A 26,806-nucleotide genomic window follows, 5' to 3' on the forward strand; every position below is an offset into this window, starting at 1 on the left:
CTGTGTGCGAGAGAAATTTCTCTTGCAACTTGCATAATTTTTAGTATGTACGTGATTCAGTAAAACCATGGGAAGAACGTCAAATCACCTATTTCACGTCCTCAAATCAACATAAACGCCGTTCTAAACTTAACCGGAAATATAAGCACGCTACGTCACGCAATTTTCTCGTTATCATCGACGTCGCGTTATGTTTACTAGAACTGTCTAATTTTAGATTATGGAACCAAAAAAGGGCTTCTTAGATTGGAGACTTGGGTCACCACGTTAAAAATTTTTGTACTTTCATCCGAAAATTCGTAAAGTACAAACAATTTTAACAACTGCTTTTTGAATTAATACAAAATATAAACATCCATAGTTCGAAATTACATTTTACTGGGAATAACAAGTTACGGGTTCTGTACGCTATGACAAAGTTTTGTGCCTTTAAGTGATATTTGTATTTCTCTATCATGTTCCGTTTCTTGACGACGCTTGCAACTTGTGTTTGCAACTCGTAGTGTAAGCAATGGAGAAAAGTTCATTTTAAAGTTCAAACAAAATTTTGAAAATCAATTTAAACAGTAGATAGTAATCAATACGAAGATTGCATTTTCTTAATACTTAGTCGTTTCTCGTACTATTAATGTTTTAACAGCATAAATGTTCTAAATTAATCACATGTATGTAGCCAACGGAGTGGCAAAAACTTAACACCAACAAGACGCTTTTTTGAGCGTTATTTGCCGGGCCGTAGCTTAGAAAAAATCAATGTATCATATACTTATTAACATTTGGACATAACGTCAGATTTAGACAAATTAAAATACAGATTTATAAAGAAAAATATTTTTATAATGAAAATGCAAGCTGTACAGGTAGCCGGAAAGCCCCACAAAGGGCACTTGTGGATAACTATTGATATCCGTAGAACAATTAGGGGCAAAACAATTTCACGCAGCGTGATTAAAATCGATCTCTATGTCTTTATTGCTCTTATTTTGACATTCAGTTTGTGCAGGTGTTGTAGATATAACAACGTTTAGCTTTTGTGGCATGATTTCCTTTTTCTTTGTACAAGTTAAACAAATTATCCATTTTACATCTCTTTCCCATCGCCAATGTTATGGATTTTTTGTTAAGTTTACATAAATTTTCAATTTTTGAACATCAACAAAGATTCGACATCGAACAAAAATGCTCGTCAAAACCGATACTCGCCTGGCCTCCGGCCAGTGGCTAGTTGTACGTTAAGAAAGAACTGACCTCATAAAATCATGTGCTTTTACGCTTAAGTATTTAGCCTACTGGATGATCCGCTATTGATAAAGTTTTTGTTAAAAAAAGGTTATTTATAATTACCTTAATATAAAAGTTGTCAAGGTATTCTAATCAGAATGATAGAGTTAGTCATTAATTTTAGTTTTAAACTTATTAGGTCCTGCTCAATAAGTGTACTGAAGTTTCTTTTATTGTTATTATTTCTTGATACAAATCTAGTAGTGTTGGTTATAACTTACAACCTTTTAATAACATTTCAAAAAAAAAGAATTTTTTTTTTGGGGGGGGGGCTGACTGAAGCCTTCATTCTCTTATGATCTGCAGCGCTTAAGTGCAATAACATAACAGTACGTGTCATAGTTTAGATTATAAAATACATGACTTTAATGAGTGAACCTAAACATCCTACCAAGAGCGTATTAACAAACTAACTAACATCAACATTGTATAAATTAGAATGCGATAGAATTTAAGTTCTCAGAGCACAATTATAGAAGAAAGTTAAAATCTTTATAATTTCCACAAAATAACTATCACCGCTATTTAAAAATTTTATTCCAAGAGTTTTTTGATGAAGCGTAACGCAACTCCTTGGTCATTATACATTATAAATTTGGCAGTTGTCAGATTTCATGCTTACACTTGTCTATAATTGCAAAATCCTTGTTACGGGAAATCGCATTTAAATAGAAAAACTTTCATTCTTTCCAATATTTACCACTTTTTTGCAAGTTAATTTGCAGAACCTTACTTTTTATTTTACTTACTGCTTATAAAAAACTGACACAATGGCATGTAGGACTAATTATTGCGAACTTTCAATTAATATAAACTAGCTTTATTGCAAATTTATATGTAAACGTATAAAATTAAACAAATGCAATATAACAGTGTTTCGACTTTATTCCAAAGCCATCATCAGAGTATATACATAAGCGGCAGACTAATATCCTGAAGGTGCGAGTTCAAATCTCGTCCAAGTCACATCTTTTTCATGTGCATATTAAAAACCGTGTTAGGATTAATATATTATGCAATGAAACAGTTCGAAATAAAAAAAGAGTTTATTCTAGGCTATGGTAGAAATGATTTTTTTTCTTAACAGTTCCAGGACTATTTAAACATGTCATGTTTTTTTGTGGTCTCTATAATTTTTTTCGCAAAGGGAAAACAAAATATTCAAACTCTAGATACAACTTTACTCTACATACCTGTTGAAGTGCCAGTTGTATGATCGAAGGTGGGACGATTAATTCCAGATGCTCCATTAGTTCTTACCCAATTATCTGTCTTTGTCTGGTTGCAAAAACCATTATCAAAAATGCAATCAATAGACGATCCTAAAAAAAGTATTGAATTGTCACAAATTGTCGAACGAAATGGAGGTATTATTTGGCACAAGTGGTAAATTTTATTTACCAATTCAACATTAAAATTATATAACAAGAGTTATCCACTTACTTATTAAAGGAATATTACGAAAAGTCAGCAAAAATCCAGTACGAGTAATAATGAAGTCAGATGTAAAACTTATGACAACATTCCCATCGTTAAATTTCTGTGGCCGACCGTTGATTGGCGAGTGACCGCAAATGACGTTTGATGTGGCACCATTTGACAATGACAATTTATCCCATACACATGTGGAATGTACTAATTAAATGCATCGAAGTGTTTAAGTTCAAAAAATAAGCTAAAATATAACTGATGAGGATTTTTTGTCTGTTTTAATTTTCATTCTATTACATCTTTTATACACATATTTTTTGATTTTCTTTGAAGTTGCTAGAGCTGTTTTTTTCTCTATCTCATATCATTAATGATAATGATCAAAGTTAAAATACGCAAGTGGAGTCTCTTACTTTAAACCTTTTTAATCGATCAGGACATATCTGTCCATCAACAAAGAAACGTAAAATCAATTACGCTGTATTTGAATAGTAACTAAAAAATTTCTTTGTGTTTTTGTACACCGTTTCCTGATTTAGGGATACTAATTTACAATTGTAGACGTAAGGAGAAAGAAATGAGCCCAAACTGTAACAATCCTCAAATGATGTGTGGGCACTGTGTTAAACTTGAATTAAAAACATGATTTGTTAGTTTATTCTTCACATAAAATAATCAACAATTATTTTAGAAAAAAGTTTACAAGATGACAAATTTTTGTCGCACCTACAACATTGGTGTGCAATCTTTTGCAAACTAATGTCCGAAAGTTCTTGTGCAAAACGTTTTCAGGATTCTAACATTTTAAGGTAGCATAAACAAAAACCTATGTATAGCTATCGAAGACATTTATTTAATTATTTGGTAGATAATATTTTACATGGAAATAATGCATAGAAAATTAACTTACATTCGATATCATAATAATTGATCACGATTTCCAGTGCTTTTTCAAAAGGAACAACAATTGTGACACTACATCTTAGATTGTTACTGTAGGCATTAGGAAATCCAGGTGAGTAAATTCGACCAGCTGAAGTGTATATGATATTATTTGAGCAAACACTTGTTGCAGAAGGTAAATCCGTTCCTAGATAATTTAGAACAAATAATGGTTTTATAAAAACGAAAAGGTGGTGCATGTAAGTATATAGCGAAGTGGGCACGAAGCTATTTTTCAGAACAGTTAATTTTAAAAATGATTTTTTCGAATATGTAATACGAATGACAATATTCTTTAAAAAATTATCGACCAAATTTTGCAAATATTACAATGGCAAATTTTTTGCAAAAAAGAAGTGATAGAAAGATTCTTCTATAAGGTTTTTATTTGTTTAGTTCTTTTAGTTTTTATTTAATTTTCCAGATAATCAATTATTCCTTGTATTTGCAAGTAGTAACAAAACCAACTCACATAAGATTTTAACCACTGTCAGTGTCAATTTTGTCAGAGATAAAAGCAATTTTGTCATAGAGAGCTTATGAAAGTGTGTTTTTTAATAATAAGCCAATTATTTATGGAAAGTCTCGTCAAAAATTTACATTTGATTGATTTAGACAAAGGTAAACCGTAGATATATGAATAAGCGATAGTAATGAGTGAAGTATTTACTTTCCCAAATAATTCATAATAAATAATCGAAAATAATGCTGAATATAAATTATGCATAGATAAAAAAAAATGCAGGGATTTTTGTCAACAGAGCTACAGAGATTTGAAGTGATGGCATATTCCGTTTCATTTGCGTTGCAATTAAACTGGAACAACGTGAAAACCCTTAAATATATTATAGATTAAAAAAATGATTCTTTAAAGTTAAGATAGATCATGTAGCTGCGTTTGCTGGGTGCTGTAACACATTTTAGTCACACTAACTAATTTTGTATTCTTATTTGTCTTTTAACAACTTTATGGCAAAACTCTACATTTGCTTATGCAAACAATTTTGTATCATTATTTTTGTTTTTGTATGGTGTGTATTGGCATATAAAGCACCGTTGCATACTTACGATAGAAAGTTGTAAATGTAAGATTAAATCCTTCCATAGGTGCCGTTCCATTTGATCTGAATGTCAATGTTACAACATTGGTATATGGTGTAAATGTTAAAGACGTCTCGTTGCCACAGAATTGTTTTGATGTTCCACCAGATATAGTAATGGAATCCAAACATATTATTTGGTTACCTGTTAAATTCATTTATCTTGTTATATCAATTAAAGTTTAATTTTGCTTATTTTGATACCAAAAGGACCATACATAAATGGTAGATTGAATTTCCAGTAAAGTCTGACAATGTACTAATGCAAATATTAATATAAAAAGTGAATGAGTTTTTGGCTACTTTGAAAACTTTTAGTCAATTATTTAAAGGTTCTATTTAATCAGCAGTTTGTTCATACTTCATCTGTGAACAATAGTCAAACATACTTACCATTTTTTATATGTTTTAAATTTATATACGAAACATTGAACTTCACTGCGAAGTTTAAGGGTTGCCTGATTGTTAAGATACAGGTCCTGCTACCAAAGCCATTCGGATAGTTAGGGGATACAATAGATCCTGTCGTTGAGTTGATTGTTGAAAAAGAACAGATGTTGATGCCCCGCTCTTAAGAGAAATTTATTTCTAAGAAACAGTTTTTAAAGATTAAATGTTTATTAAAAATAATAATTATTACATTTTTCTATGATAAAATTATTTTCGAGTGAGCTATACATAAAAAATACTTTAAAGACCAGCAAAAGCAAATTTATAACTTCCTGCAAATACTCAAATACTCAAATATTGTTATATTTGAGTATTTGAGTATTTGCAGATTTTACCTACATAATTATGTGAATATCATATCCAATGTTCATTACCTGATAAATTGTTATTATAAAACCATTGAAAAATCTAGAATAAAAATTAAAAAGTAATAACTTACGATAAAAGCTCGAAGGTGTAGAAGAATTCACTGCAATTGTTGACGAATACCCTATAAATTCAGAAAAAAAATTTTAAAAATTGTCAGTCGTTAATTTGCTAATTTTATATATTTATTCATTTGCATTTAAATTACTTCAATATCGTAAGACCTGCGTGTTTTGGACATGTAAAGAAAGTAGCTATAACTAATGAGAATTCCAAAATATGTGCACAGTCCTCACCGTAGGAAATTGTAGGAGTTGGATAAATCGTTGATGAAATGACAGTAACACCTAAAATACAAAAATTTTCAAAACTAGCACAGTTAGTTTTTGTTATGACATAATTGCACTGCTGTAGAGTACACAATGTTTATGAATGCTTTAATGGAAATTTATTGTCTACTTAGCTACAAACAGATAAAAAAATAAAAAGTAAGAAAAGAGAGTCGTAAGCATCAACATAATGAATTAGGAGGACTAATTTAGGAAATTAAATTTTTCTATTTGCATCACGTTAAAAAATTTTTAAAGTCATGATTGCAAATGATGGCAAAGGAGCGAGTGGAAACCTAGCAGCGGAGGGAATTTTACGATATCTGACTGCACTCCAGAATCCAATAGGTAAATACTTTAGCAAAGAGTTTCTTTCTTTTGTTTTTTCTTTGCTTTAAAAAGGAAATTATTCTTGCAAAAGTCTTAAATTTGTCAAGCATGGGAGGCCTTATGTGTGTTTAGATGATAACATGCAACTATATTTTAAAGGAAGACAGGAAGCGTACAAGGTTATTTTACCTTATTGGGAGGATAAAGTAATGATTCCACGTAAAAAGAGAAGTCCGGAAATAGAAGAGTTGCATAAAACTCACAATAGAATGTGCAACAGAAAAAGATTTAGCAATAATCTATGTATGTGTGGTGGCCACAAATAGATAAGGTATCGAAAAGTAAAGTATGTAAATATAACTGTTACATAAACAAAAAAACTCCTCTTGTGGATATGGCCCAGCAGACCTTTCAAAAGGATTCACATTACATAGGCTGGTCCATTTTCGGGGAAAATTTTCCTATTTATTGTAGATGCTTATTCAAAGTTGCTTCCAACAAACAAGGCATTGTCGAGAGCGGAGACTGAGAAACAACGCTTCACTTTTGCCACCGATGAATTTCAACAGCAGAAATATTCAAAAGCAGAAAACCACAATCTCGTTTAGACTTGTTACATCCAGATACGAATGAAAGAGTGCAGAGAAAACAGAAAGAAGTTCAAGCCCAACATGCAGTGTATCGGCGTTTACGACCCTATAATCCAATAGTCCAAAAACAAATTGGTAAACTACAGAAGAAGAGCCTGGTGTCATCAGACACAGACTGGACCAGTGCAATATACTATGCAAGTAGATGACTGCAAAATTAGTTGTCGTTAAGACAAAGTCATTCACATACAAACACAACAAGGAAATGAGCTCATTGACCAAAAGATTATAACTAATAACCTGATACTGATCAGAGAGTAATGGGTGCTGAAAAAGCTGAATCCACAACTAAATATCTAATAAGAGTTAAGGTACGTTTACACACAACAATTTGTTGGGCGGACACTGACGTCATATTAGTTGTTCTTGCTATATTTGGAAAATTGCATGCAATAGCTTCAGGCATTTGCGATTCAAAAATCGTACGAAAATCTGTGGCAAGTTAAAGATTTTTTTCCCGATGTTAAGTAAGGTGTTATGGCTACTGAAACAAGCATATTATGATTATTTAAAGATAATTTTAACAACGTTTTCTGTCAGTTCGGGAAACGAAGGTATCAAAATACAAGAGTGTTGTTGCATCTCATGTGTAATCGCACTTTTAGACATGCACTAGACATTTATTCATAAAGCTTTTCAGACTAGAGAACGAACTGCTACTTAATTTTTAAGTTAGGTAATTGACATCCGTTTACTTTTAAAAGGTTGTTTTGATCCCGAAAAGAATAAGTTTTTATCTGGTAGCTTTACTTCCAGAAAGAAAAAAAAATGTACATATATATATATACGGAGATTTGATGCAGCGAAAATTATATTAGGCGTATTATTTATAGCTCTATGCAACGTCAAAAACAACTTGACCCGTTACATACCATCTTAGTAAGCTTTTACCTAAAATCAATTGCGTTACTCAAAAATATATTCATTTCGCAATTTTAAATAGCCAATATGAGGAGTGTGAATAAAATTGAATAAAATTTAACTTAAAGAAGCAACGAGACTCGCTTGCAAGCTAATTTCTAAAAAAGGCTTTGCGTCTTTTTACATTACTAAAAAAACCAGACTGGATAACTTTTGCAGTTTAAGATTCAACTCTTTAGGCCAATTTTTCAGATTCACTTGCAATTAATTCACTACTGATATCAAAATTGAAAATATGTAGGACATGGATAAACAGTACAAGATGCACTACAAACATTTAATTTTATAATATTGTATCATTTTTTATAAAGCAATATTTATTTCAGATGCTGATTATATTTAATATAGATGCCAACTTATTTTATTTTTGCAATGCAATGATGACATCAATACATAAATTGTTCCTGATTCAATTCGTTTTTATAGTTGGAACGGAAAATGAAATGTCTGTTTATGTCATGTCTCACAAAGACAATTCTTTGCATTACTAGAATATTTTACTTGATTGAACAAGGAAATTACCTCTACAGAAATAATCATTTAAAGATAACTTTAGTCTATTATTTGAATTTACTAAAGTAAAGAAAAAATATCAAAGTTTGTGACATAAATTTTTGTTCTGCTTAGACTCGCTAAATTTCCATGTCTATGAAAGACTCGCTATCTGGACACATATAATTTCTTACAACTTCTTAAAAGTGAAATATAAAAGACCCGCTTACCACATGAGACCAAGAAAATAACAAAAAAAATCCATTTTGTGAATGGTTCCAGCGGCATTCTACAAACGCATAAAAAATTTCGATTATAATCAATAAGAGACGTGATGTTCCTTGCTCAAGGATTAACAATGTTTCAATCCATAAAGCTTTTAATGATGAATTGAAATAGAAGCCGTTTCTAGTATAGTTGTAAACTTTACCTGAAAAATAGTATCTGATCTTCTTGTGCTGTTATAACTAAAAGTAAAAAAGCAAAGTTTGGTTAGAATTGAATAAAAGCATCAGAGCCTAATGCTATTGAGTGAAAATATACAAGCAATCAATCATTTCGTGTCAACTACGAGTTGTTATAAATCATTAAGAATCTTTGTAACAGCTAAAATATAGTACTTTAATATAAAATTGAAATAAATATCTGAAGCAGCTTCACAAGAAAAGACAAGAAATTCATGTTAACGTATTATTTAAATCATGTAAAAGTATTAATGTCAATATAAATGTATTTTTTAAACTTCACTCAATAAACGAAAGATAACTAAACGTCAATTATACATGTGCATCTTGCGAATGAAGTATACCTTAAAAATTAATTGTAAAAGTGAATTATTAATTTTCAAAAATAAAGACTTACCAATTGAGATGCTTTTGGGAAATTTTAACAGTAAAGATCGGACGCTTACTTGCGAACATTTGAGCTGCTCCTGTGCTATGATAGTTATGTTATTTTATGTGCTTCTAAATCTCCTTTCTGAAGTGTGTGGGTGAATAATTGACATTAACCAAGCGTATCAGTATTCTATTAACAGGAACTAGATTTTATAATATACGCAAGCAAAGTATCTAAACTATGTGTTTTTTTCGCAATATATATACGTAAATAGATCATAATATAAGTACGGTATTTAAATTAATAAAGGATTTTTGTTAAAAAGACGATGACGATGGCTGAGGCGTGTATATATATATGTATATATACAAAGAGAATATGTTTCATGTTTTTGAATAATTGAATAGAATGAATCAAAACGAGATCAAAACAGCCCACATATATTTAAAAATCAATTTTTACAACTTTGCGTAACTTTGAAGGAATAGCATGCTTAAAGAATTCCAAAGTTGCTAAACACAGCTACTAGAAATATGCGTATCAAAAATTGCGTGGCGCCGCAATGCTATAGTTAAAATTCTCTAAACAAACAAATATATATGCAAATTATCCCACTCAATCTTCAATGTTGAAGATTTTAAATTTAAAAAGTCTTCTTGCTTGAAAAATCATATAGGATCTATTGCATGTGCATTTGGAAGAACAGCAATCAAATTTAATTGCTAACTTATGACTAGTCATTAACGTAGTTTGTTGGCTACATCTGCCTTTATTGAAACATGCTCCTTAATGTCAAGATTATGAATAAATTATCTCCAGCAGATCTTTACAACGCTTTCATTCGTGTCAATTGCACGTTCTAGGTCGTGTTGTTGTTCTTCGCGTATTATGAAACCACTTGGCAATGTTCATGCTCAAAAGACGTCTCTTTGTTATATCTCAGTTTACTGTTCTTCGGTAATGCTCATATTCCTTTTATCACGGGCAGAATATTTTTCTTTAAACACTGTTTCGGATTTAAAGATTTTATGACTTCATGATTAATATAATTGTACGAATTCCAAAAGTGTGCCAAACATAAACACAACGCGGCCATAGCGTCAAATATTTTCTATATTTGTGGACCAAAATTCACTCGTTAAATTCGCTTTTGAGGATATGTCGTTCTTCTCATTAGGAGACAGATGGATTTTTGATGATGGATGACAGACATCAGGCAGATGAAAATTGAGAAGAAGCGCAGCTTTAGATGAGTGTAGAAACATTTTGAAAAGACTAATCTTAATTATATTTTCCGAATTCCAATCATGAAAGAGACATTTATAAAACAATCTCAAAAAGAAACAAAGTAAAAAATTCGTTGCATAACCACTTAAAGTTATAAATAAGTGACCATGTATGACATTTCATGGATGTGAAATAACTTTTCACACAACTTCAGTCAGTTCTAGCCCTTTACTCCGGACGAACAGATTCCTGGTGGACAAATATTCGTTCAGGGATTTCCCCAGAGGAACACTGGAAAAAACTTTTTCAGAATGGACAAGGGCTTATTTTTTAAAGTACTGAGTGATGTTGAAGCTCGTTTAAAACCTTGCAGGACTTCTCCAAACTATCGAGGGTTGGATGCAGAAAAAACTGGCTATCATGTCGTACTACCTAGAGGATACTGGGTCATAAAGCATGACTTCGAACAGTTTTGGCGTTGCAACAAATGCAGCATCTCTAGTCATATATCAGGTCTGTCACGTTATTTGTAGTATCCTAGGGCCCAAGTATATTTTTTTACCAAAAAACAATCTGAAATGATGGAATCAGAAATGATGGAAAAGTCTGAAATGATGGAAAAGTTTGGTGAATTTAAGGCTGCGTTTACACGGTACCGGATAAGTTTTAATCCGGATTAAATTGTGACGGATAGGCCCCGCGTTTACACGGATCCGCTCTGTCCGTGCAAGTTTTGTGTCGACTAAGCGGTACAATTTTGTACCTGAAAAATCGAGGTACAATTCTGTGCCGGTACTGTTCCATTCTATATCAGTTACCGTGTAAACGGTTTAACCAGGTAAGTTTTTAACCGTTTTCACTGGTATTCGACAAAACAGTGAGTCAGTGCTCAATCAATATTTTTTTAATACGGCATTTTCCAACATGAGACAGATTGTTATGAGCATTTTTGCATTTATTTTTGGTGCTGTGGCGACGTTGAACGTTGTTTATGAGCTGGCGTTGGTAAATTTGGTAAATTATCGAAGGCAACGACAAAGGTAAACGCTTGATGACAAACGGAAATATGTCGTTCTTTGCATCTAAAATGCAGCATAAGTTTTGGATTTACGGCAGAAAATAAATAACGCAGTATTGTAATCCACACATATTATGACAAAACTTACTGGCTTATTCACTCAAAAATTTGCTTCATTTATTTTCAAAATGACGCTCAATTCTCTTTTTAAGGTATGCTACATTGCTGACACAGTCGTCCATCGTTAGAGGGAAGAAAATAAAAAGTAAAAGAAAGGCAAAAGGAAGTTGGGTGAGGCCTGGGAGAACATCTCTGTGGTGGGGAAATTTCTTATCCGGTGCTGTAGTAGGTCATGAATGGAGAGAGAACTTTAGGATGTCACAAGACAATTTCATGAAACTGTGCAACAAAATCAGAATCCCACTTCAAAAGAAAGTCACGAATATGCGTGTTCCTACATCTGTTGAGAAGCAAGTTGCTATGACTTTATAGTATCTCGCTGACGAAGGAAGATTACGAAAAGTTGCAAATGCATTTGGCGTTTCCAGATCAACTGTATCGTTGGCTATTAGAAGAGTATGTTTTGTAATTTCCACCGTATTAAGTCCTGAGTACATCAGATTACCTCAAACAGAACATGATGTATTTGAAGCTGTCTCAAATTTTTATGAAAAACATGGCTTTCCACAATGTATTGGTGCTGTAGATGGCACTCATATCTTCATTAAACAAACAGCCAACAATGCAAGTGATTTTATCAATAGGAAGCATAGATATTCACTGAATGTGCAAGATATTGCAGACTACAAGTATTGTTTTCTAGATGTTGTGGTCAAATGGCTGGGGAGTGTGTATGATTCAAGGATATTTTGTAACTCAAAAGTAAATGAGATGTTAAAAGAAGGTTCAATTCCCAGTTTGCCAAGAGTCTTATTGCCAGGCACTGAACCTGTTGGAATTTGCATTCTTGGAGATCCAGCATATCCTTTACTCCCTTATTTGATGAAGGAATTTCCTGGTGGGGGCAAGACTGCACAGGAACAATTTTTTGGATGGCGACTTTGTTCAGCCAGAATGATTATTGAATGTGCCTTTTGACGCCTGAAGAGTAGATTTCGGTGTCTGAAGCGTGAAATGGACATAAACCTTGCTGATTTGCCAAATGTTATTTACAGCTGTTTTGTATTGCACAATTATTGTGAAATGAATGGTGAGATAATAGCTAATGAAAGAGGGGATAATGCAATAACTTATGACAGAGAAGTTCAACCTGCATCTTCAAGTGTACGGAATCAAGGATGTGAGGCTTCAGCAAAGGCAGTAAGAGACATTTTTGTGCAGTATTTTGATTAGAGATTATATCTACAAACACCTTATTGAACAGACTTTACTGATAATAATATACTTGTACAAATATGATTTAATTGTTCTTGTACATACAATAATCCATTAGTTGCATTTCAAGTAATAAAATTATTGGAATAAAACATGACAAAAAAAGGCAATTTAAAACTGTTTAAAATTATATAAGTACTTTGTCTAAAAAGTATATTCATGACAATAGTTTTTGTGCGATATTTAAGCAATGTATTACATTAGATTAAACAATGGCAACCAAACACTAACAAATGTATGTTGAAGTATACCTATTAAAAGAATAGAAATCCTGGTTCTATGACTTTGAAAACGGTATAAAATAATCATTGGCATTACCATGGCTAGACTCGACATTGTTATTAGTTGACATAGTCGCTTGTTGGTATCTCCATGGTTGTTGAAAATTTGGAAAGTTAAATTGATTTGGTTGCTGTTGAAGTGATGCAAGCAATGCAAACCCATGACTTAGTGTATCATTAAGTGATGAAATTCCTTTGGCAAAAGCAATCATGTTTTCTTGGTGCTTCTGTTCAGCTTTTTCCATTTGTTCCACAATCCTGTTCTTAAGACTTAAATCTTCCTTCGCCATGGCTATCATCTGTTTCTCAGCAGGTATTTTCTTATTTAACTTTGAATTTTTCTTTTGTTGTACTTTTGAGATGAGATTCCTTCTAGCTTCACTTAACCTACTTATTGCATCAGTATTTAAAATCTCTTGTTGAGCAGAATTGTCGAGTGTTTCACTGCTTACATCAGAAAGCTGAACACACGATTTATTTGATACTCCAGAAAGAGAGTCTTCGGAATCACTGACACTTTCGGATGTGCTTAGTATGCTTTCTCGAGCATTCGATATTGCTTCTACTGCTGGGCTCCCACACCAAATACTAGCACATTCATCGTATAAAACAGCTACAACTCTACCGCCTCCACTGCGTCTTCCAGAATCAACTGCTTTTCGAAAACAAAGTTTAATTCTTTTGGTTTTAGCTATTATTCGACGTTTGGTAAAAACGCTTGATATCGTATCATTCACATGTGGAAATCCTGAATTTTCTATGGGATAACGCTCGAGGTATCTTTCGCGAATTTCATCGTATTTCGATTTAACAGACTCCCAGTCTACACCTTCATTTTCTTTATCCACCTTATACGCAGCAATCACATCACGAAGAAGAGCCATCTCCTCGTCCGACCAAGTAAAATTCTTTTCTTCTGACTTGGACGATTTTTTCCTTTTAGCAACGGTAGCCATTTTTCTTTCATGCTCTCATTGCACATGCGCGGTACTCGAAACTTTTATTTCTCTCATAAATGTACCAGTTCCGTGTAAACAGAACGAATCCGTCACAAATTTAATCCGGATTAAAACGTATCCGGTACCGTGTAAACGCAGCCTAAGGCAAAGTTTGGAATGCCTCAAGCATTCGGCTATATAGATGGGCCTCGCGTGAAAATAAAAAGACCAATTGAGAATTCACAGGATTATTTTTGCTTTAAACAGTATTTCTCATTAAACGAGTAAGCAGTTCGTGATGCTAGAGGGTGCTTTCTTCATGTAGAGTGCATGTGAACTGGAAGCGTGCGCCGCGCAAAGGTTTTTTCAAATTTCAAGATCCAACAAAAGCTGCGGGATGCTGAATTGTTAATCTCATGGCAAACATCTTGTGGAAGCACCAAGGTGCCTACTTACCTTATTGGTGATCCAGCTTACTCTTTAATGACGTATTGTATTAAGGAATATGAATCGTGTGAATGCGATGAACTAGTGATTTATTTCAAGGGCTGCTAGGAATCAAATACAATGTACCTTTGGACGTTTAAACGCAAGATTGACTTTCTTAACAAAAATGGTTGATTTGAAACTTGAGGCTGTACCTACAGTGATTTATACATGCTTCATTCTGCACAACATATGTGAGCAAAGCAAGGTAACTATTAAAGAACACAAACTCAAAGAGCAAATTGATTCATTTAAACAAAATGAAGAACAATTCCAAAGCAATCCTGACCCTATATATTCATTTAATGAAGGAGAAGGAGAAATTGTTAGAAAAAGCATTGTAAAAATGATAAAAGAATATCTTATTATAGACCTTTTTCAAATATTCACCACTAGAGAAGATAAACTGGTATTTAAATATATAAAATACTTCTAATTTACCAATAAATCCAATACAAAAAATATCAAACACACAGAGGGAAAACAACTAGCTAAGCTCTTCACTAGATTTCATAACTGAAATAAATTAACAACAATATCAAACAACAGAGGTTGCAACAATAACAAATTTCTTTAACTATTATTTTACTCCACATGTTCAATACATGTGCATTATTTGAAAAATTATTTTCCACTCATGTTTGTTGCATCAGAATATGTGATGTCATTTGTCATGTGTGAGAAGGTCACGTGAGGGAGATTAGGATTACTTTGAAATTGGGGGCCTTGGTGAAAGTATTGAGGGGGAATGAATGGTGGTTGCTGCTGTTGTTTGTGGAGTAGAGCATTTGTCAACATTTGAGTTGACTGGGAAATTTCTGTCCCAATACCTGTCATTGCCGAACTAAGCTCTTTAAAGGCCGAACTCATTGAGCTCTATAAAACCTGGAGGGGCAAAGGGGCCTGGACCCCGTGGTCAAAAACATGGCGGTAATGGCGGATTTTGGTGGTCAAAACTTCCACTTTAAAATTTTTTTTCAATATTCACTCCCTCCTGATTTCTAATACTGTTTGTATGAACAAAAACAAGCGAGAAAAAAAACAATTACGATACCGACGGCATATCATGTGAAAATAATGCTTCAGCATTGCGTGAAAAACACAGTACAGACACACATCAAAATAAAGAAGATCGATTGTAGAGAAACGCATATTTTGGATGTAACATTTAAGTTATTTTATGACATTTTAGCCTTTTAAAAGTGAAAATCAAACGGCATTCTTTACTAGACCTATCAATCTCGTCAAACTTATACATTATTTCATGCTTTTGTGTGTTTGACTGTTTGTAAACAGTTTGGTGCAACTATTTTTCTTGCTTCAAATGGATAAATCTGTGTAAAAATGCTCCTAAGGAAGCGAGAAAATGTTTGCTTCAGTCCTACGACATAAGTCAACTGAAAGTTTACCATGGATAAGTATCATAAGTGTATTGTCATTACCTGATAAATCTACTGAAAACTCATAAAGAAAGTATGTTGAACTAGAAGAGCTACAAAAAAGAAAAAAATTCAAAACACCATGATACTGTTGCTTGGAAATTTGTATTTTGTAAACAGCTTGGCAGAATCTTGGATCTATTACTGAACAGAACTACATTAATTTTCCATTGAAATTACAAACTTGGAAACTAAAGTGCATTGGTTTCTCTGAAAAAAACACTGTCTATTGCTGCATGAAGGCAAAATAGTTATTTGACAATGTAGGTGAAGAAATTTATCAAGTTCTATAGATATTATTGTGCATTACAGTTTTTTGGAATTGTGTAATATATGTCATGAGCAAGATATAATTTTTCAAAAATGCTAACCCCTTTGAGCACTACTACTCTTCTGTTTTGCTTAAACAACTTACAGCTACCAATACTGAATATTTAATTGTACAAACTAACATTTGGGAATTAAATGATAAACAACTTGTTAAATCTTTGTATTTTACATCAAGCCTTTGAATTAGTTCCTTTTATCTCTTGGTAAAAAAATATTAATGAAAGACTTACAAATCAAGTTTCTCGAAAATAGTATTTTGTACAAAGAAACTAAATAATTGGAAAGGTCACATGTTGAAGACAGACTTTGCTTCTTTGACTATGTTGCTTGACCATGAGCAAATTTAAATTTGTTTACAATTTGTTTAAAGAATTCTTTTTATTGATTTCTACTAATTCTTCATAAGACACAAAGAATTTCTTTGCCATCTATTTTTGCTTCTTCTACATTCAACTTTATTGTAACCAATGCATCCGATGTGAATTTGTGGATCATCTGGAATCATACCAAGTATGGATTTAATGAGATGAGCCAATAATATGTTTAATTTTTCATGCATATTAATGATATAATCATAAGCTACGGTTGAACAAAAATTTCAAGGTAGAAACAAATCTTAGCACATTGTTCAACACACCACTTTCATCTTGGTTTTGAAGTATTAACCTGTTTACTATAACAATAAATACTTCATTTACAGAAACCCTAAGTAGTACTTTAAAATTGTTTGCATAAATCCAACTTTCCAATCTCATTATAATTGTCTACACCATACAGTCAGTCAAATTGAGCAGGCAAACAGTTTAATAGTTATTTTTATTATACAACATATACCATAGTTCTCATTAATTTTGCATGGCACTGCATTCAATTTCAACACAACTCTGTTGTAAACTTTCCCTTCATCTTTTCAAAAAAAAACATGAACAAATTATGCCCCATTTTTGGGAGGTAAACTCAATTCAAATTAGGAGAGTTTAGCTTGATGCCTTGATCATGATTCAAGATGGATGCAAAAGTCGATAAAAATTGACAGCTTCGCCACGTCTGGCGAGCGATTAAGTGAAGAACAAACAAGACTGGACCAAAATAACTTTAAATTAAAACTTAGTAGTAGAAACACTCTTCAAGTATAGTGTTAAAAACAAAATAGTAAAACTAATATTGTTGTACTTACCGGAGTCAAGAAATGTTCCCTTTTCTGTCGCTATTTTAGCATCCGCAAACCACAAAAGTTGGCAGTTTAATAAATAAAGTTTTAAAAAAGTGTTTATGTTAGGAAAATAAATAGTTTTGATATTTTCTATACTCGCAATCGTGGTGGTCAAATCAGGGTGGGCGACAAAAATTTTATTTCATGAGCCCGCGTCTCTCCGCTAACTTTGACCACCAAAATCCGCCATGTTTTTGACCACGCGGCTGCGCGCTAATAATTTATACTAATTTTGTTGACGTTTCCCCTCCAGTTATTATAGAACTCAATGGCCGAACTCCACTTCGACCGTATCGTAGCGTAACGTAGTAAAACGTAACGACGAGAATGCGCAGTGTCACTATAACTGAGGACGATTGATATTGAACGTGTCCAAAGCTTTAATACGCGTATAAAAACCAGAGTTCGTCGACTGTCAACATTTTTGAAACGAATTCGTAGTGCGTTTGATTTAAACCAATGAAATAACAAGTTTTCTACTCAAAGTGGCTTGTTTTTTTTTCAAAATAGAGTCGTTTGAGGAATGGCAAGACAATTTAAAAGAATTTTCCAGAGAAAAAGGAAACTCAGAGTCATCTATGGCAGAATCTTTCAATAGAAGTAACAGCGAATCTACCGATCGCGCTACAAATGTACAAGAACCTCAATTTTTGATTAACTTAATCGAAGAAGTTTCGAAAATAACCTTGCATCTGGAACGTTTCGTCAAAGTTGCATAAAGACAAACCAAGGAAATTAGAAGCATGGCGACGAATTTCTGCTGCTTTCTATGTACCTGGTGTGTTATTTTAGCAATATATTTTTGCTTAAAATTTTGGAACCTAAAAGAATAAGATACCTGGTTTTCATAATCCTTAAATTCATAAGGTTACAATATCCTTAAATTCATAAAACATGTAAAACTCTGCAATAAAATACAGTAGCCATTTATGTAATCACTACAGTTCTTGGTCCAGCTTTTGCAATTGAAGTGTGTCCTACATTTACTATTGAGTGTGAAAATTGTATTGCTATTAACTGCCACTTGTTGGGTATAAATTTTTGTCTATTTAAATGTGTTTGATTGGAAATATCTAGTTATGAGAGTTTTGCTTTATTTTATTCAATACTTCAGTTTACAAAACTTATACAACAGAGCCGTTATGAGTAAAAACAAGCAAGCAGTACATATTACACTTTTTATTTATTAAAACATTATATTATTCAAATGTGACACTCACCCATGCAATCACAGCGACATGACACTGATCATCAAAATGCAAGTTAATTAAGAAATGATAGTATTAAATGAGCTATAAATGGAAGTTGATATTCCTAGATAAGAATAAATATGTCCATTTTGCAACATTCCAGATTAAATTTAGAGTAGCTCACCATATGTCGCGTTGCTGACATCTCTTAAACCGTTATCTGATTGTGTCACTTTTCTCTATTCTCCAAGCTCTCTTCCGTTTTCTGTGTCGTTGTCCACGAAACCAGCTGGACAGTATTTTGTGCTGTGCGAAAAAGACCTTCCAGCCATTAAATATTTGTGCAGAGCGATTACTGCTTTTGTAACTTGAATAACCATTTCAACTCTGGCGTGAATTGGTCGACGAAATACCTGAAATCGCGCTGCTACAATTCCAAACGCATTTTCAACTACCCTCCTCGCACGAAACAACCGATAATTGAATACCCGCTCAGATATTCCCAGATTTTCTCTAGGGTACGGTTTCATGATATTTTGCTGTAACCGAAACGCCTCATCTGCTACTATGACAAATGGATAGCATTTCTGAGTGGAAGGGAATGCCTCGGGCCTAGGGATGTCTAAGCTGTTTTTCTTAATTGATTCACCCATTGTACTGTAAGAAAATACACCACCGTCACCATTCCGTCCTGAGTCACCAATACCAACCAATGTGAACTGTTAGTTTGCATTGCAAATAGCCATTAAGACAATAGAATGTGTTTTCTTATAATTAAAGAACATCGACCCAGAGTTAGCTGGTGCCTGCATCACGACGTGTTTTCCATCAAGCGCACCAATACAGTGTGGAAAATTCCATTTGATTTCAAAGCCTTTTGCTATACACTTCCATTCTGCCTGATTGCTTGGACATTTCATGAATACCAATGACAGTACTTTCCACAGAGTCTCATATGTTGAAAAGATGATTCGTCCAACAGTGGTTGGGCTCATTCCAAAGTTCATCACTATGGTTGTTTGAGGATCTCCTGTAGTTAGATACCCGCACAGTAAAAAGAAATGGGCCATTTAGCCCCCAAAATGGGGCCAAAATATTGACCCCAGAACGGCCCCATAATTTAGAGCCAATTTTGGCCCTTTAGAGAGGGGCCAAATTTTCCCCCATTTTTTTGCCAATTTTACCACAAAACGTAGCTGAAACAGCCCCAGGTAAGAGGACCAATTTAATCCCATAGCGAGCTATTTTGCCCTTTTTGTGTGAAACTCAGCTCTAAGCAGAATAGCCAATTTAGCCCCATTATCTCATCAAATCGGCAATGTCTAAAAAGCAGCCCCTTGCCCTGGAAAGAAAAGAAATTACTGAAAGCTTACAATAAACATATTCGTATAATATACGTAAGCACATAAGTGCTTAACATCTTCATTACAATACTTTACATGCACGTATTTTCATCTCACTCAAATTAAACTTCACAAAAAAAGAATTGAAATAAAACATAATCTATATAGCCATGCGCATTTATCATTAGTTGAACACATTTGATAACACTCCAACTAAACTTTTCACAGAAGATGGACACTTCTCTGGGATAATTCCAAAAATGCCATGTCAAGAAAGCTATAGACATTCTTGCCCTCACTGTATTTTATATTTTACATATAGTATATGGCCAACAAAGCAACAAGAGCATCGCCAATCTTTTTGGTTGTTACATTGCACAAAACTATTCCTTCTGCCACCACATATATAATGTCACATTGATAAAGGTCATCCACTACCAAAATACAAGGTTGAATTTGCGTTCTTATCCTTTCATCAAGGAAAGCGCCATTCTACGATAAAAAGACAGCAGAAAATTTAGAAAATTAGCTTGAGACTGCACAATAAAGTCTTAAGTGTCTACTTTCATTAGGGTTCACAAGTTCCTTGTTGTTAAGTGAGAAACAAAAATGAAGTAGTATGGTAATACTCATTTTATAGTAAAGATATAATGCCAGTTTTACCTTAACAACTTTGATAACAGCTTCTTTAACATGAGGCGTCCTCCTACTGTTTGGCTCCTTGAAGACAATTTTAGCGATTTTTATAGCTGCTCTACCAGGACATTCGCCTTAAAAATAGCACACACTGCTACACAAACGTTGATCGAGAAACAACTGCTGATCCTTCTTAGTTTTATTTTCTTCAAGAGAATTTCTGATGTGTATAAAGTTGATTATCAGCTGAGATACCTTCTTCAACAATACCACTGTCAGTTGCATTGTGCATTTGTTCAAGTCTTCTGAATGTTTACCATCGTTTTTCTCAGCAAATTGCAACAACCTGTGACGCCAGACTTTGTTGAAGTTTTCCTTTACCTGTGTAGCTACGTCTTTATTCCCCATAACTTTTGCAAATTCAGCCTTGATCTGTAGTAATACAATATACAGCAGTTACCTATAAGCTTTGCTAAACTTATGTACGTATTTTATGGGATAAAAATACTACCAGCTACTAACGTATAGCAGATTTTTTAAAGGAGAGAACATTTCAACAACTTCCACTATTCTTCTGACGTCTTCCAAGACAAGTGATCTCCTTGAAGCATAGCATGCAGCCATCAACTCCTGAATTTTTTCATGATCCTTTTTAGCTGACTGCCACTCCTTTTTTATTTTTGATATCACTGCTGTAAGATCTTCATATTTCGCATGGCTCGGGAACGTTCGTCCAACAGTGACTGTTCCTTTTCTTTGTTGTTTTGCCTTTAGTTTGCGAGACATTGGTAACAGGCGTGTTAGATTTCTTTCTTTGCAATTTTTGAATCGGTTATAGATTTTCATCTCAATAGATCCCTATAAAAGAAAGCTCTCATTTAAAAGTAGTAAAAGACAAGTAAATTTATTTTTTATCAGATATGTCCGAAGAGCTTATAACCTGGTGCTTTTTTCTTTTTTTCAATTCTGGAGAGTGTGAAATAATGACTTCATGCAATTCTTGGAAAATAGTACATGAGGCAGAAGTAGATGAATCAGAGCTTTTTTTCTGTTGAGGCATGGGATTTCCATTGGAATCAAACACCTTAAAAATAAAACACCTTTGCTGGTATAAACATTACATTCTGTAAAAAATTTTTAGAAAGAGGTTGATCTATTAAGTGCACACGTACCATGCCAGAAAGTTTCGAACAAACTGCAATAGCAGTACGCTTTTGTCCAAGATTCTTAAACATGTCACTAAACTCTTCTCTAGTCAATGTTAGAAATAGTTCTCCATCAATCTCTGCTGCTGAGAAGGTACGTACATATGTTATCGTACATATGGTACGTACATGTGTAGGAAGATTCTAAATTCAAAATAAGGAAGTTCTCAAATGAGGATCTAAACAGCATGATCAAAGTTCAGTTCGTAGGAGAACCTGCGGTTGACGAAGGCAGGCCGAGAAACGAATTTTTCTCATTACTCCACAGTGAAGTATCTAAATCCTGCATGTTTTTTGGTGAGGATAACAGAAAAAGCTTCAACCATGACATTCTTGCGCTACAACAAAGAAGCTTTTACACTTATGGTCAGTTATGTTATGTTGGAATTTGCAAGGCTCTGCTTCTCCTTGCTTTTTGTCTCCGAGTATTGTAGATTACATTTTATCTGGTGAAATTGATCTGGTAAAATCAACATGCATTAGTGACATACCCAATCAAAAGATGAATCATAAGCTTCAAGAGTTACAAAAAATGAAAGATCTAGACGCCTTCGCCAAAGCTGCTTCTTTTGACTGTTCATTTTGGTTTAAGGCTGGTTTCAGTAAACCACTCGTATCGTTTGAAGAAAAAGATCTGCTTTTCCAAGCTATTGTATTGCATTATAACCTGTTATCTTCCTTATCTGAAATAAATCAGTTCGTCGAAGTGTTGAATGTCCATGGCTTCATCGATTAGCTACGCCAATATCCTCACTATGCGCGCGCATTGTTTTTGTACAATGAGAACAAACTTACGGCTGAAAAACTGGAGGAACTTTTTCAACCGGTATTCTCATCTAGGGGGAGCAACAGATGTATAAATGAGGAAGCTGTGTCATTAAACTTTACAAGATATTTTGAATATGTGGAATCTGAGAAATTTCTTGTCCTATCATTGATCTGGAAACAGAAAATTGTCTGAAATGGTTGTTACATTGCCCATAGTATTGCAGTTTGTCACCGGGAGTACAAGTGTGCCAGCAATTGGTTTTTACCAGCCAGCCATCCATCACATTCGAGCATGATACTGCAGGAAGAAAGCTGAATGTTCATAATTGCTCTAACACTCTTTGCCTGCCAGTGAATGACATTCTTTTGAATTATGACAGTTTCAAAATTGAGTTCATATCTTGTTTAGGTGAATCTCCAGGTTTTGGAAATGTGTGACATTCTATCAGATAGTTTTGCCAATGAAATGAATGTAACATCGTATTAAATTTATATTCATAAACGCACGGACATGAGTCAAATGTTGTTTAGTTACTAATATTAGCTTTCTTAATTGTTTTTGGAACAATTTTATATACAAAGTTACAAAATTTATGTTTGTTGATAATATTTAGAGCATACAAAGATAAAGACTCATTTTGCAAAAGTGATGCAATTAGAAAATTACAGTATACTGTATAATTGTGCAAATGGCTTTTTCATACTGTTATTTCATATTTGTTACATGTAGATGTAGTTGTGAATTGCACCATGATGATTATTAATTAAAGGTGGTAGTTGATTTAAAATGAAAGCAACAATTTATTCTTTAGTCTTTCCAAGTTTGTATGTTAAAATGTGTGGTATAGCCTACAACATATTTGAAAAAAAACTAAATAATTTTACCCAAATATAACTGTGCTTTTTAAGTATGAATTTATTCTGGTAACATTACCAAATAATGAAACAAATCAAGAGCTTCACACCAGTGATTTGGAGCTGACCAACTTCGAAGATTACATACATATTCAAAATATTTTTGGTGATCCGTATTTCCAGCATTGCAACAAGTTTCAACTTCATGTAAGGAAATGACTTCATTCAACTGATTTTTATGGACAGGCTGCAATTGATCGGCAGTGCACTGTTATTTTTTAGGTGTTGAACTAGCACTTTCTCTAGTGCTAAACTGACACCCACCGCTGGTGTTAAATAAAAGGTGTTATTATAACACGAATATTGGTGTTGATTTAACAACGTATGACCTTAACCATATTGTAGCGTGTTAAATTTACACCTCAACACTTTAACACCCAATTAATAGTGCTGAAATAGCACCTTGTGCTGCCACAAAGGTGCTAAATTAACACTGTTTTTTGGTGTTAAGTGGTTGGTGTTAAATTAACGCCATTTGCAAGAGTTACAATAATTTATAAAGGGCGGTATTTCTGCACCAATCTCCTTGTAACATCATGGGTGTCAAAATAACACTTATTTTAAATTTTTTTTTAACTTATTTTTATACTTATATCAAACTGCAGCTGTTTTCGTTCTGACACGGATAACAGAACAGTTGACCTATGCGTTCATTTAAACAGTTTAAAAACTGTTATATTAACCAGAGGTGGATTAAGCATAGATTTTTTAGGGGAACCTTGGCTTTGTGAGTTCATTAAAACTTAAAAGTAATAAGAAATACCATTTTGGCACACCTCAATGCAACCGTGTTGACCAGAACATAGATGGGTGAGCACCCTTGTGCACTTCCCCCCCTATAAATCATTCACTGATAATAAGTACACAGGTTAAACAATAAATAGAATAATTTCTACAAAGATAATCAGCTTTTTTGAAAGGCCATAATATATACATTACGATAACGCAACGCATGAATATGCTGTGTTCAGGAAACTAAAATTTATTCTACATCTATTTCATATCTATGGCAAATGTATTTTGTGTTACAGCCAAATGACTTTATCAAGTTAAATGGCAAATGTGAGGTTAACTCTTTAAAATATTTAATTTTAATTTCTTTCTGTTTTGACTGAGCAACTTCATAAGCCTGATAATGTTCAGAAAACCTGACAGTCTGTTTTCTTGAAACAACAAACATGGCATTTGCAACATTTTGGTTAATGATATAAATACCAATAACTTCCCAAAACTGGCGAAATTGAACATAATCATAACCAATGTGGACAGTAGCTCCTACTTTATATTTTTTTCCATTGATAGTAATCCATTTGGTACTAAAATTATAATAGGAAAAATATTAATATTATTTAGTTCACAGAAATTAATTGTGTACATAAACTTTACTGAAAAGCAAGTAAATAAAGAGCAATTTTAAGCAATTTCATCATTCACAATGAAGATATTTCAGTCATCTGACTAATTACATCAATCTGACTTACCTATACAATGGTGTTTGTCTGTTCACTTCAGGAGATTCTGTTCGAATGAGCCCACTCTCTTCAACATCACCAAAATATAATGTTTTACCTTCAGAAAGACGAACATAAGTTTTTTTAATTACTGTAGCTGTAGCTTACATAAAAAATAAAACCAACTCAGGATAATGGATGCACCATTGAGCTATAACTATATATTGTATCTGAATGAAAGAAATCATTAAGAAATGCACCTGGCATAATTTCAGTGCCTTTGCAAATAAACGTGCTATTTCCACCTTCAGCAAACTGTAGGCGATAACAAACTCCTTCTTGGTGCCTCTTTGCCAACGAGTATGGTAAGTTTATAAAATTACTAATCACTATTGCCAACCTCTTAAAGTAATGGTGTTTTGCTTCGTAGCGCATGCACCAACTTCGCAGAAGAGGCCAAAAACCTTTAATTGATACAGAATACAAGCAAGAATTGTAAATTAGTTTTGAAAACTGCAAGTTTTTGAAGCCATATGGTTTGTAATTGTAAATCAGAATTCTAAACTTACTGAAGTATTGCTCTTGGCATATAAACCATGTAGTGCATCTTTGGAATGATACTGCATTCTGGAAACAATTCTTTAAAATTTTGTAATAACTTTTGAATGAGTATTTGAAGATATGAAACTTGCTTTCTGCTCACAATTGGAGTAAAAATTATACGAACAATTTGAAGTAAGGTACAGAGTAACCCCCTGTGCTGATCTTCTACTTCTATAAGGCCACCAATAAGAAATGGAAAATGTGGGCCAAGACACCACATCTGATTTGCTAATAAGACGGAAAAGCGTCATAAATTATCTTCCTGAGGGAACGTGCGCTTATTACTTCATTTTTAGGGATCCCCTGACCTTAGAATAGCTTATGCTATCAAATAGTTACATACTGTATATAGATCTATATAGAATTTAAGGATTTTTAAAATAGTGGAAAGGAAATTACTGTACCGTGCTGCTTTAAACTATTGTCTGATGAAAGAAGTCTTCGGGCTTGAATTGGAGCAAGTTTATTGGTATCATTATGACAACCAAAATCAAACGCCTGCATCCTTTTATTAAGGTCGTCTAGTTTGAAGTATCTCTTTTCAAAGATGAATTCTTTTAATAATTCTTTAACAATGTATTGTAGCATACCTTCCAGTATATCATGCATAGCATCTGGGGGGAGTCCTCCAATGACATGATAGTACTTTGAGTTGTTAAGTAAAGAAAACTGATTCAGGCCATAAGTTTTTTTGAAATGCTCTCCTTGGTCCAGTTTTTGACACTGCTCATAGTAACCTTGCACTGTTCACAAAACAAAGTCATCCTCATGAAACTAAACAAATAAGTTAAATTAAGTCACCCTAAACACATACAGTATCTACCACTGAAACCATTTAAATTAATTAAACCAACACATTGTCTGAAGTAAAGCACTTTCATATCAACTAAGTACTTTATACTTTTCAAAGTTTATATACTCTGTAGAAAGCATAAACCATGCAATAGATGCAGTGGCAAGTGTCAATTAAGCATTACTGTAGCTACATTATATATAGCATTTCAGTTATTTCTGTAGCATTTCCCATACAGACTCTGCATTTTCTGTAAGACTGTGATCCTTGCTTAAACCCACCAAGATATTGTGAACCAAGATTATCTCCAGATATAAATGCAATTGTTCCTGCAAAGCATCTTCGCTGATTATTTATTATAAACTCATAGCCACCATCCTAAAAAGTTAATTTGTTCCTTAATTTATTAGAGTTAAAAGAACAAAACATGAAAAACATGCATCGAC

The 26,806-nt window shown here is 33.3% G+C and overlaps 4 protein-coding genes and 1 long non-coding RNA gene across 5 annotated transcripts; 1 reads left to right on the forward strand and 4 right to left on the reverse strand.

Annotated features, from left to right (window-relative positions):
• Positions 1 to 2,449: 2,449 nt before the first annotated feature.
• Positions 2,450 to 8,567, reverse strand: LOC124454187 (adhesion G-protein coupled receptor G6-like). Its single transcript, XM_047004996.1, has 8 exons — positions 8,523 to 8,567; positions 5,867 to 5,917; positions 5,644 to 5,694; positions 5,148 to 5,324; positions 4,723 to 4,899; positions 3,623 to 3,802; positions 2,725 to 2,916; positions 2,450 to 2,603 (listed from the first exon to the last, which is right to left on the reverse strand). Exons 5-8 carry the CDS (start codon positions 4,757 to 4,759, stop codon positions 2,467 to 2,469), a joined length of 546 nt encoding a protein of 181 aa, XP_046860952.1. The 5' UTR covers positions 4,760 to 4,899; positions 5,148 to 5,324; positions 5,644 to 5,694; positions 5,867 to 5,917; positions 8,523 to 8,567; the 3' UTR covers positions 2,450 to 2,466.
• A 2,367-nt stretch (positions 8,568 to 10,934) lies between these two features.
• LOC124455993 (protein ANTAGONIST OF LIKE HETEROCHROMATIN PROTEIN 1-like) lies at positions 10,935 to 12,472 on the forward strand. Its single transcript, XM_047006549.1, has 3 exons — positions 10,935 to 11,008; positions 11,587 to 11,665; positions 11,867 to 12,472. Exons 1-3 carry the CDS (start codon positions 10,935 to 10,937, stop codon positions 12,470 to 12,472), a joined length of 759 nt encoding a protein of 252 aa, XP_046862505.1.
• Positions 12,473 to 18,885: 6,413 nt separating this feature from the next.
• Positions 18,886 to 19,299, reverse strand: LOC124456008. Its single transcript, XM_047006556.1, has one exon. The coding sequence runs from the start codon at positions 19,297 to 19,299 to the stop codon at positions 18,886 to 18,888; it is 414 nt and encodes a 137-aa protein (XP_046862512.1).
• A 1,631-nt stretch (positions 19,300 to 20,930) lies between these two features.
• Positions 20,931 to 22,117, reverse strand: LOC124456926. Its single transcript, XR_006952529.1, has 4 exons — positions 22,047 to 22,117; positions 21,798 to 21,974; positions 21,148 to 21,709; positions 20,931 to 21,057 (listed from the first exon to the last, which is right to left on the reverse strand). It is a non-coding gene; the product is annotated as an uncharacterized LOC124456926 (long non-coding RNA).
• A 2,282-nt stretch (positions 22,118 to 24,399) lies between these two features.
• LOC124454130 lies at positions 24,400 to 25,412 on the reverse strand. Its single transcript, XM_047004941.1, has 3 exons — positions 25,225 to 25,412; positions 24,995 to 25,082; positions 24,400 to 24,829 (listed from the first exon to the last, which is right to left on the reverse strand). The coding sequence occupies exons 1-3, from the start codon at positions 25,397 to 25,399 to the stop codon at positions 24,496 to 24,498; spliced, it is 597 nt and encodes a 198-aa protein (XP_046860897.1). The 5' UTR covers positions 25,400 to 25,412; the 3' UTR covers positions 24,400 to 24,495.
• Between the last annotated feature and the right edge of the window lie 1,394 nt (positions 25,413 to 26,806).

This window comes from Xenia sp. Carnegie-2017, unplaced genomic scaffold (genome assembly GCF_021976095.1).
Source record: "Xenia sp. Carnegie-2017 unplaced genomic scaffold, XeniaSp_v1 HiC_scaffold_13, whole genome shotgun sequence".
NCBI classification, from domain to species: domain Eukaryota; kingdom Metazoa; phylum Cnidaria; class Anthozoa; order Malacalcyonacea; family Xeniidae; genus Xenia; species Xenia sp. Carnegie-2017.

Excerpts from the sequence above, each read along its gene's own strand:
- LOC124454187 (XM_047004996.1), bottom strand. The coding sequence starts at position 4,759 with ATGGAAGGATTTAATCTTACATTTACAACTTTCTATC. Across the intron at positions 3,803-4,722 it reads TACATTTACAACTTTCTATC|GAACGGATTTACCTTCTGCA; the intron begins GTAAGTATGCAA and ends TAAATTATCTAG. Across the intron at positions 2,917-3,622 it reads CAATTATTATGATATCGAAT|TACATTCCACATGTGTATGG; the intron begins GTAAGTTAATTT and ends GCATTTAATTAG.
- LOC124455993 (XM_047006549.1), top strand. The coding sequence starts at position 10,935 with ATGATGGAATCAGAAATGATGGAAAAGTCTGAAATGATGGAAAAGTTT. Across the intron at positions 11,009-11,586 it reads TTTAAGGCTGCGTTTACACG|GTATGCTACATTGCTGACAC; the intron begins GTACCGGATAAG and ends TCTCTTTTTAAG. Across the intron at positions 11,666-11,866 it reads GAAAGGCAAAAGGAAGTTGG|TATCTCGCTGACGAAGGAAG; the intron begins GTGAGGCCTGGG and ends ATGACTTTATAG.
- LOC124456008 (XM_047006556.1), bottom strand. The coding sequence starts at position 19,299 with ATGGGTGAATCAATTAAGAAAAACAGCTTAGACATCCCTAGGCCCGAG.
- LOC124454130 (XM_047004941.1), bottom strand. The coding sequence starts at position 25,399 with ATGCGCTACGAAGCAAAACACCATTACTTTAAGAGGTTGGCAATAGTG. Across the intron at positions 25,083-25,224 it reads AGGCACTGAAATTATGCCAG|GTAAAACATTATATTTTGGT; the intron begins GTGCATTTCTTA and ends GTCTTTCTGAAG. Across the intron at positions 24,830-24,994 it reads AGACAAACACCATTGTATAG|TACCAAATGGATTACTATCA; the intron begins GTAAGTCAGATT and ends TTATAATTTTAG.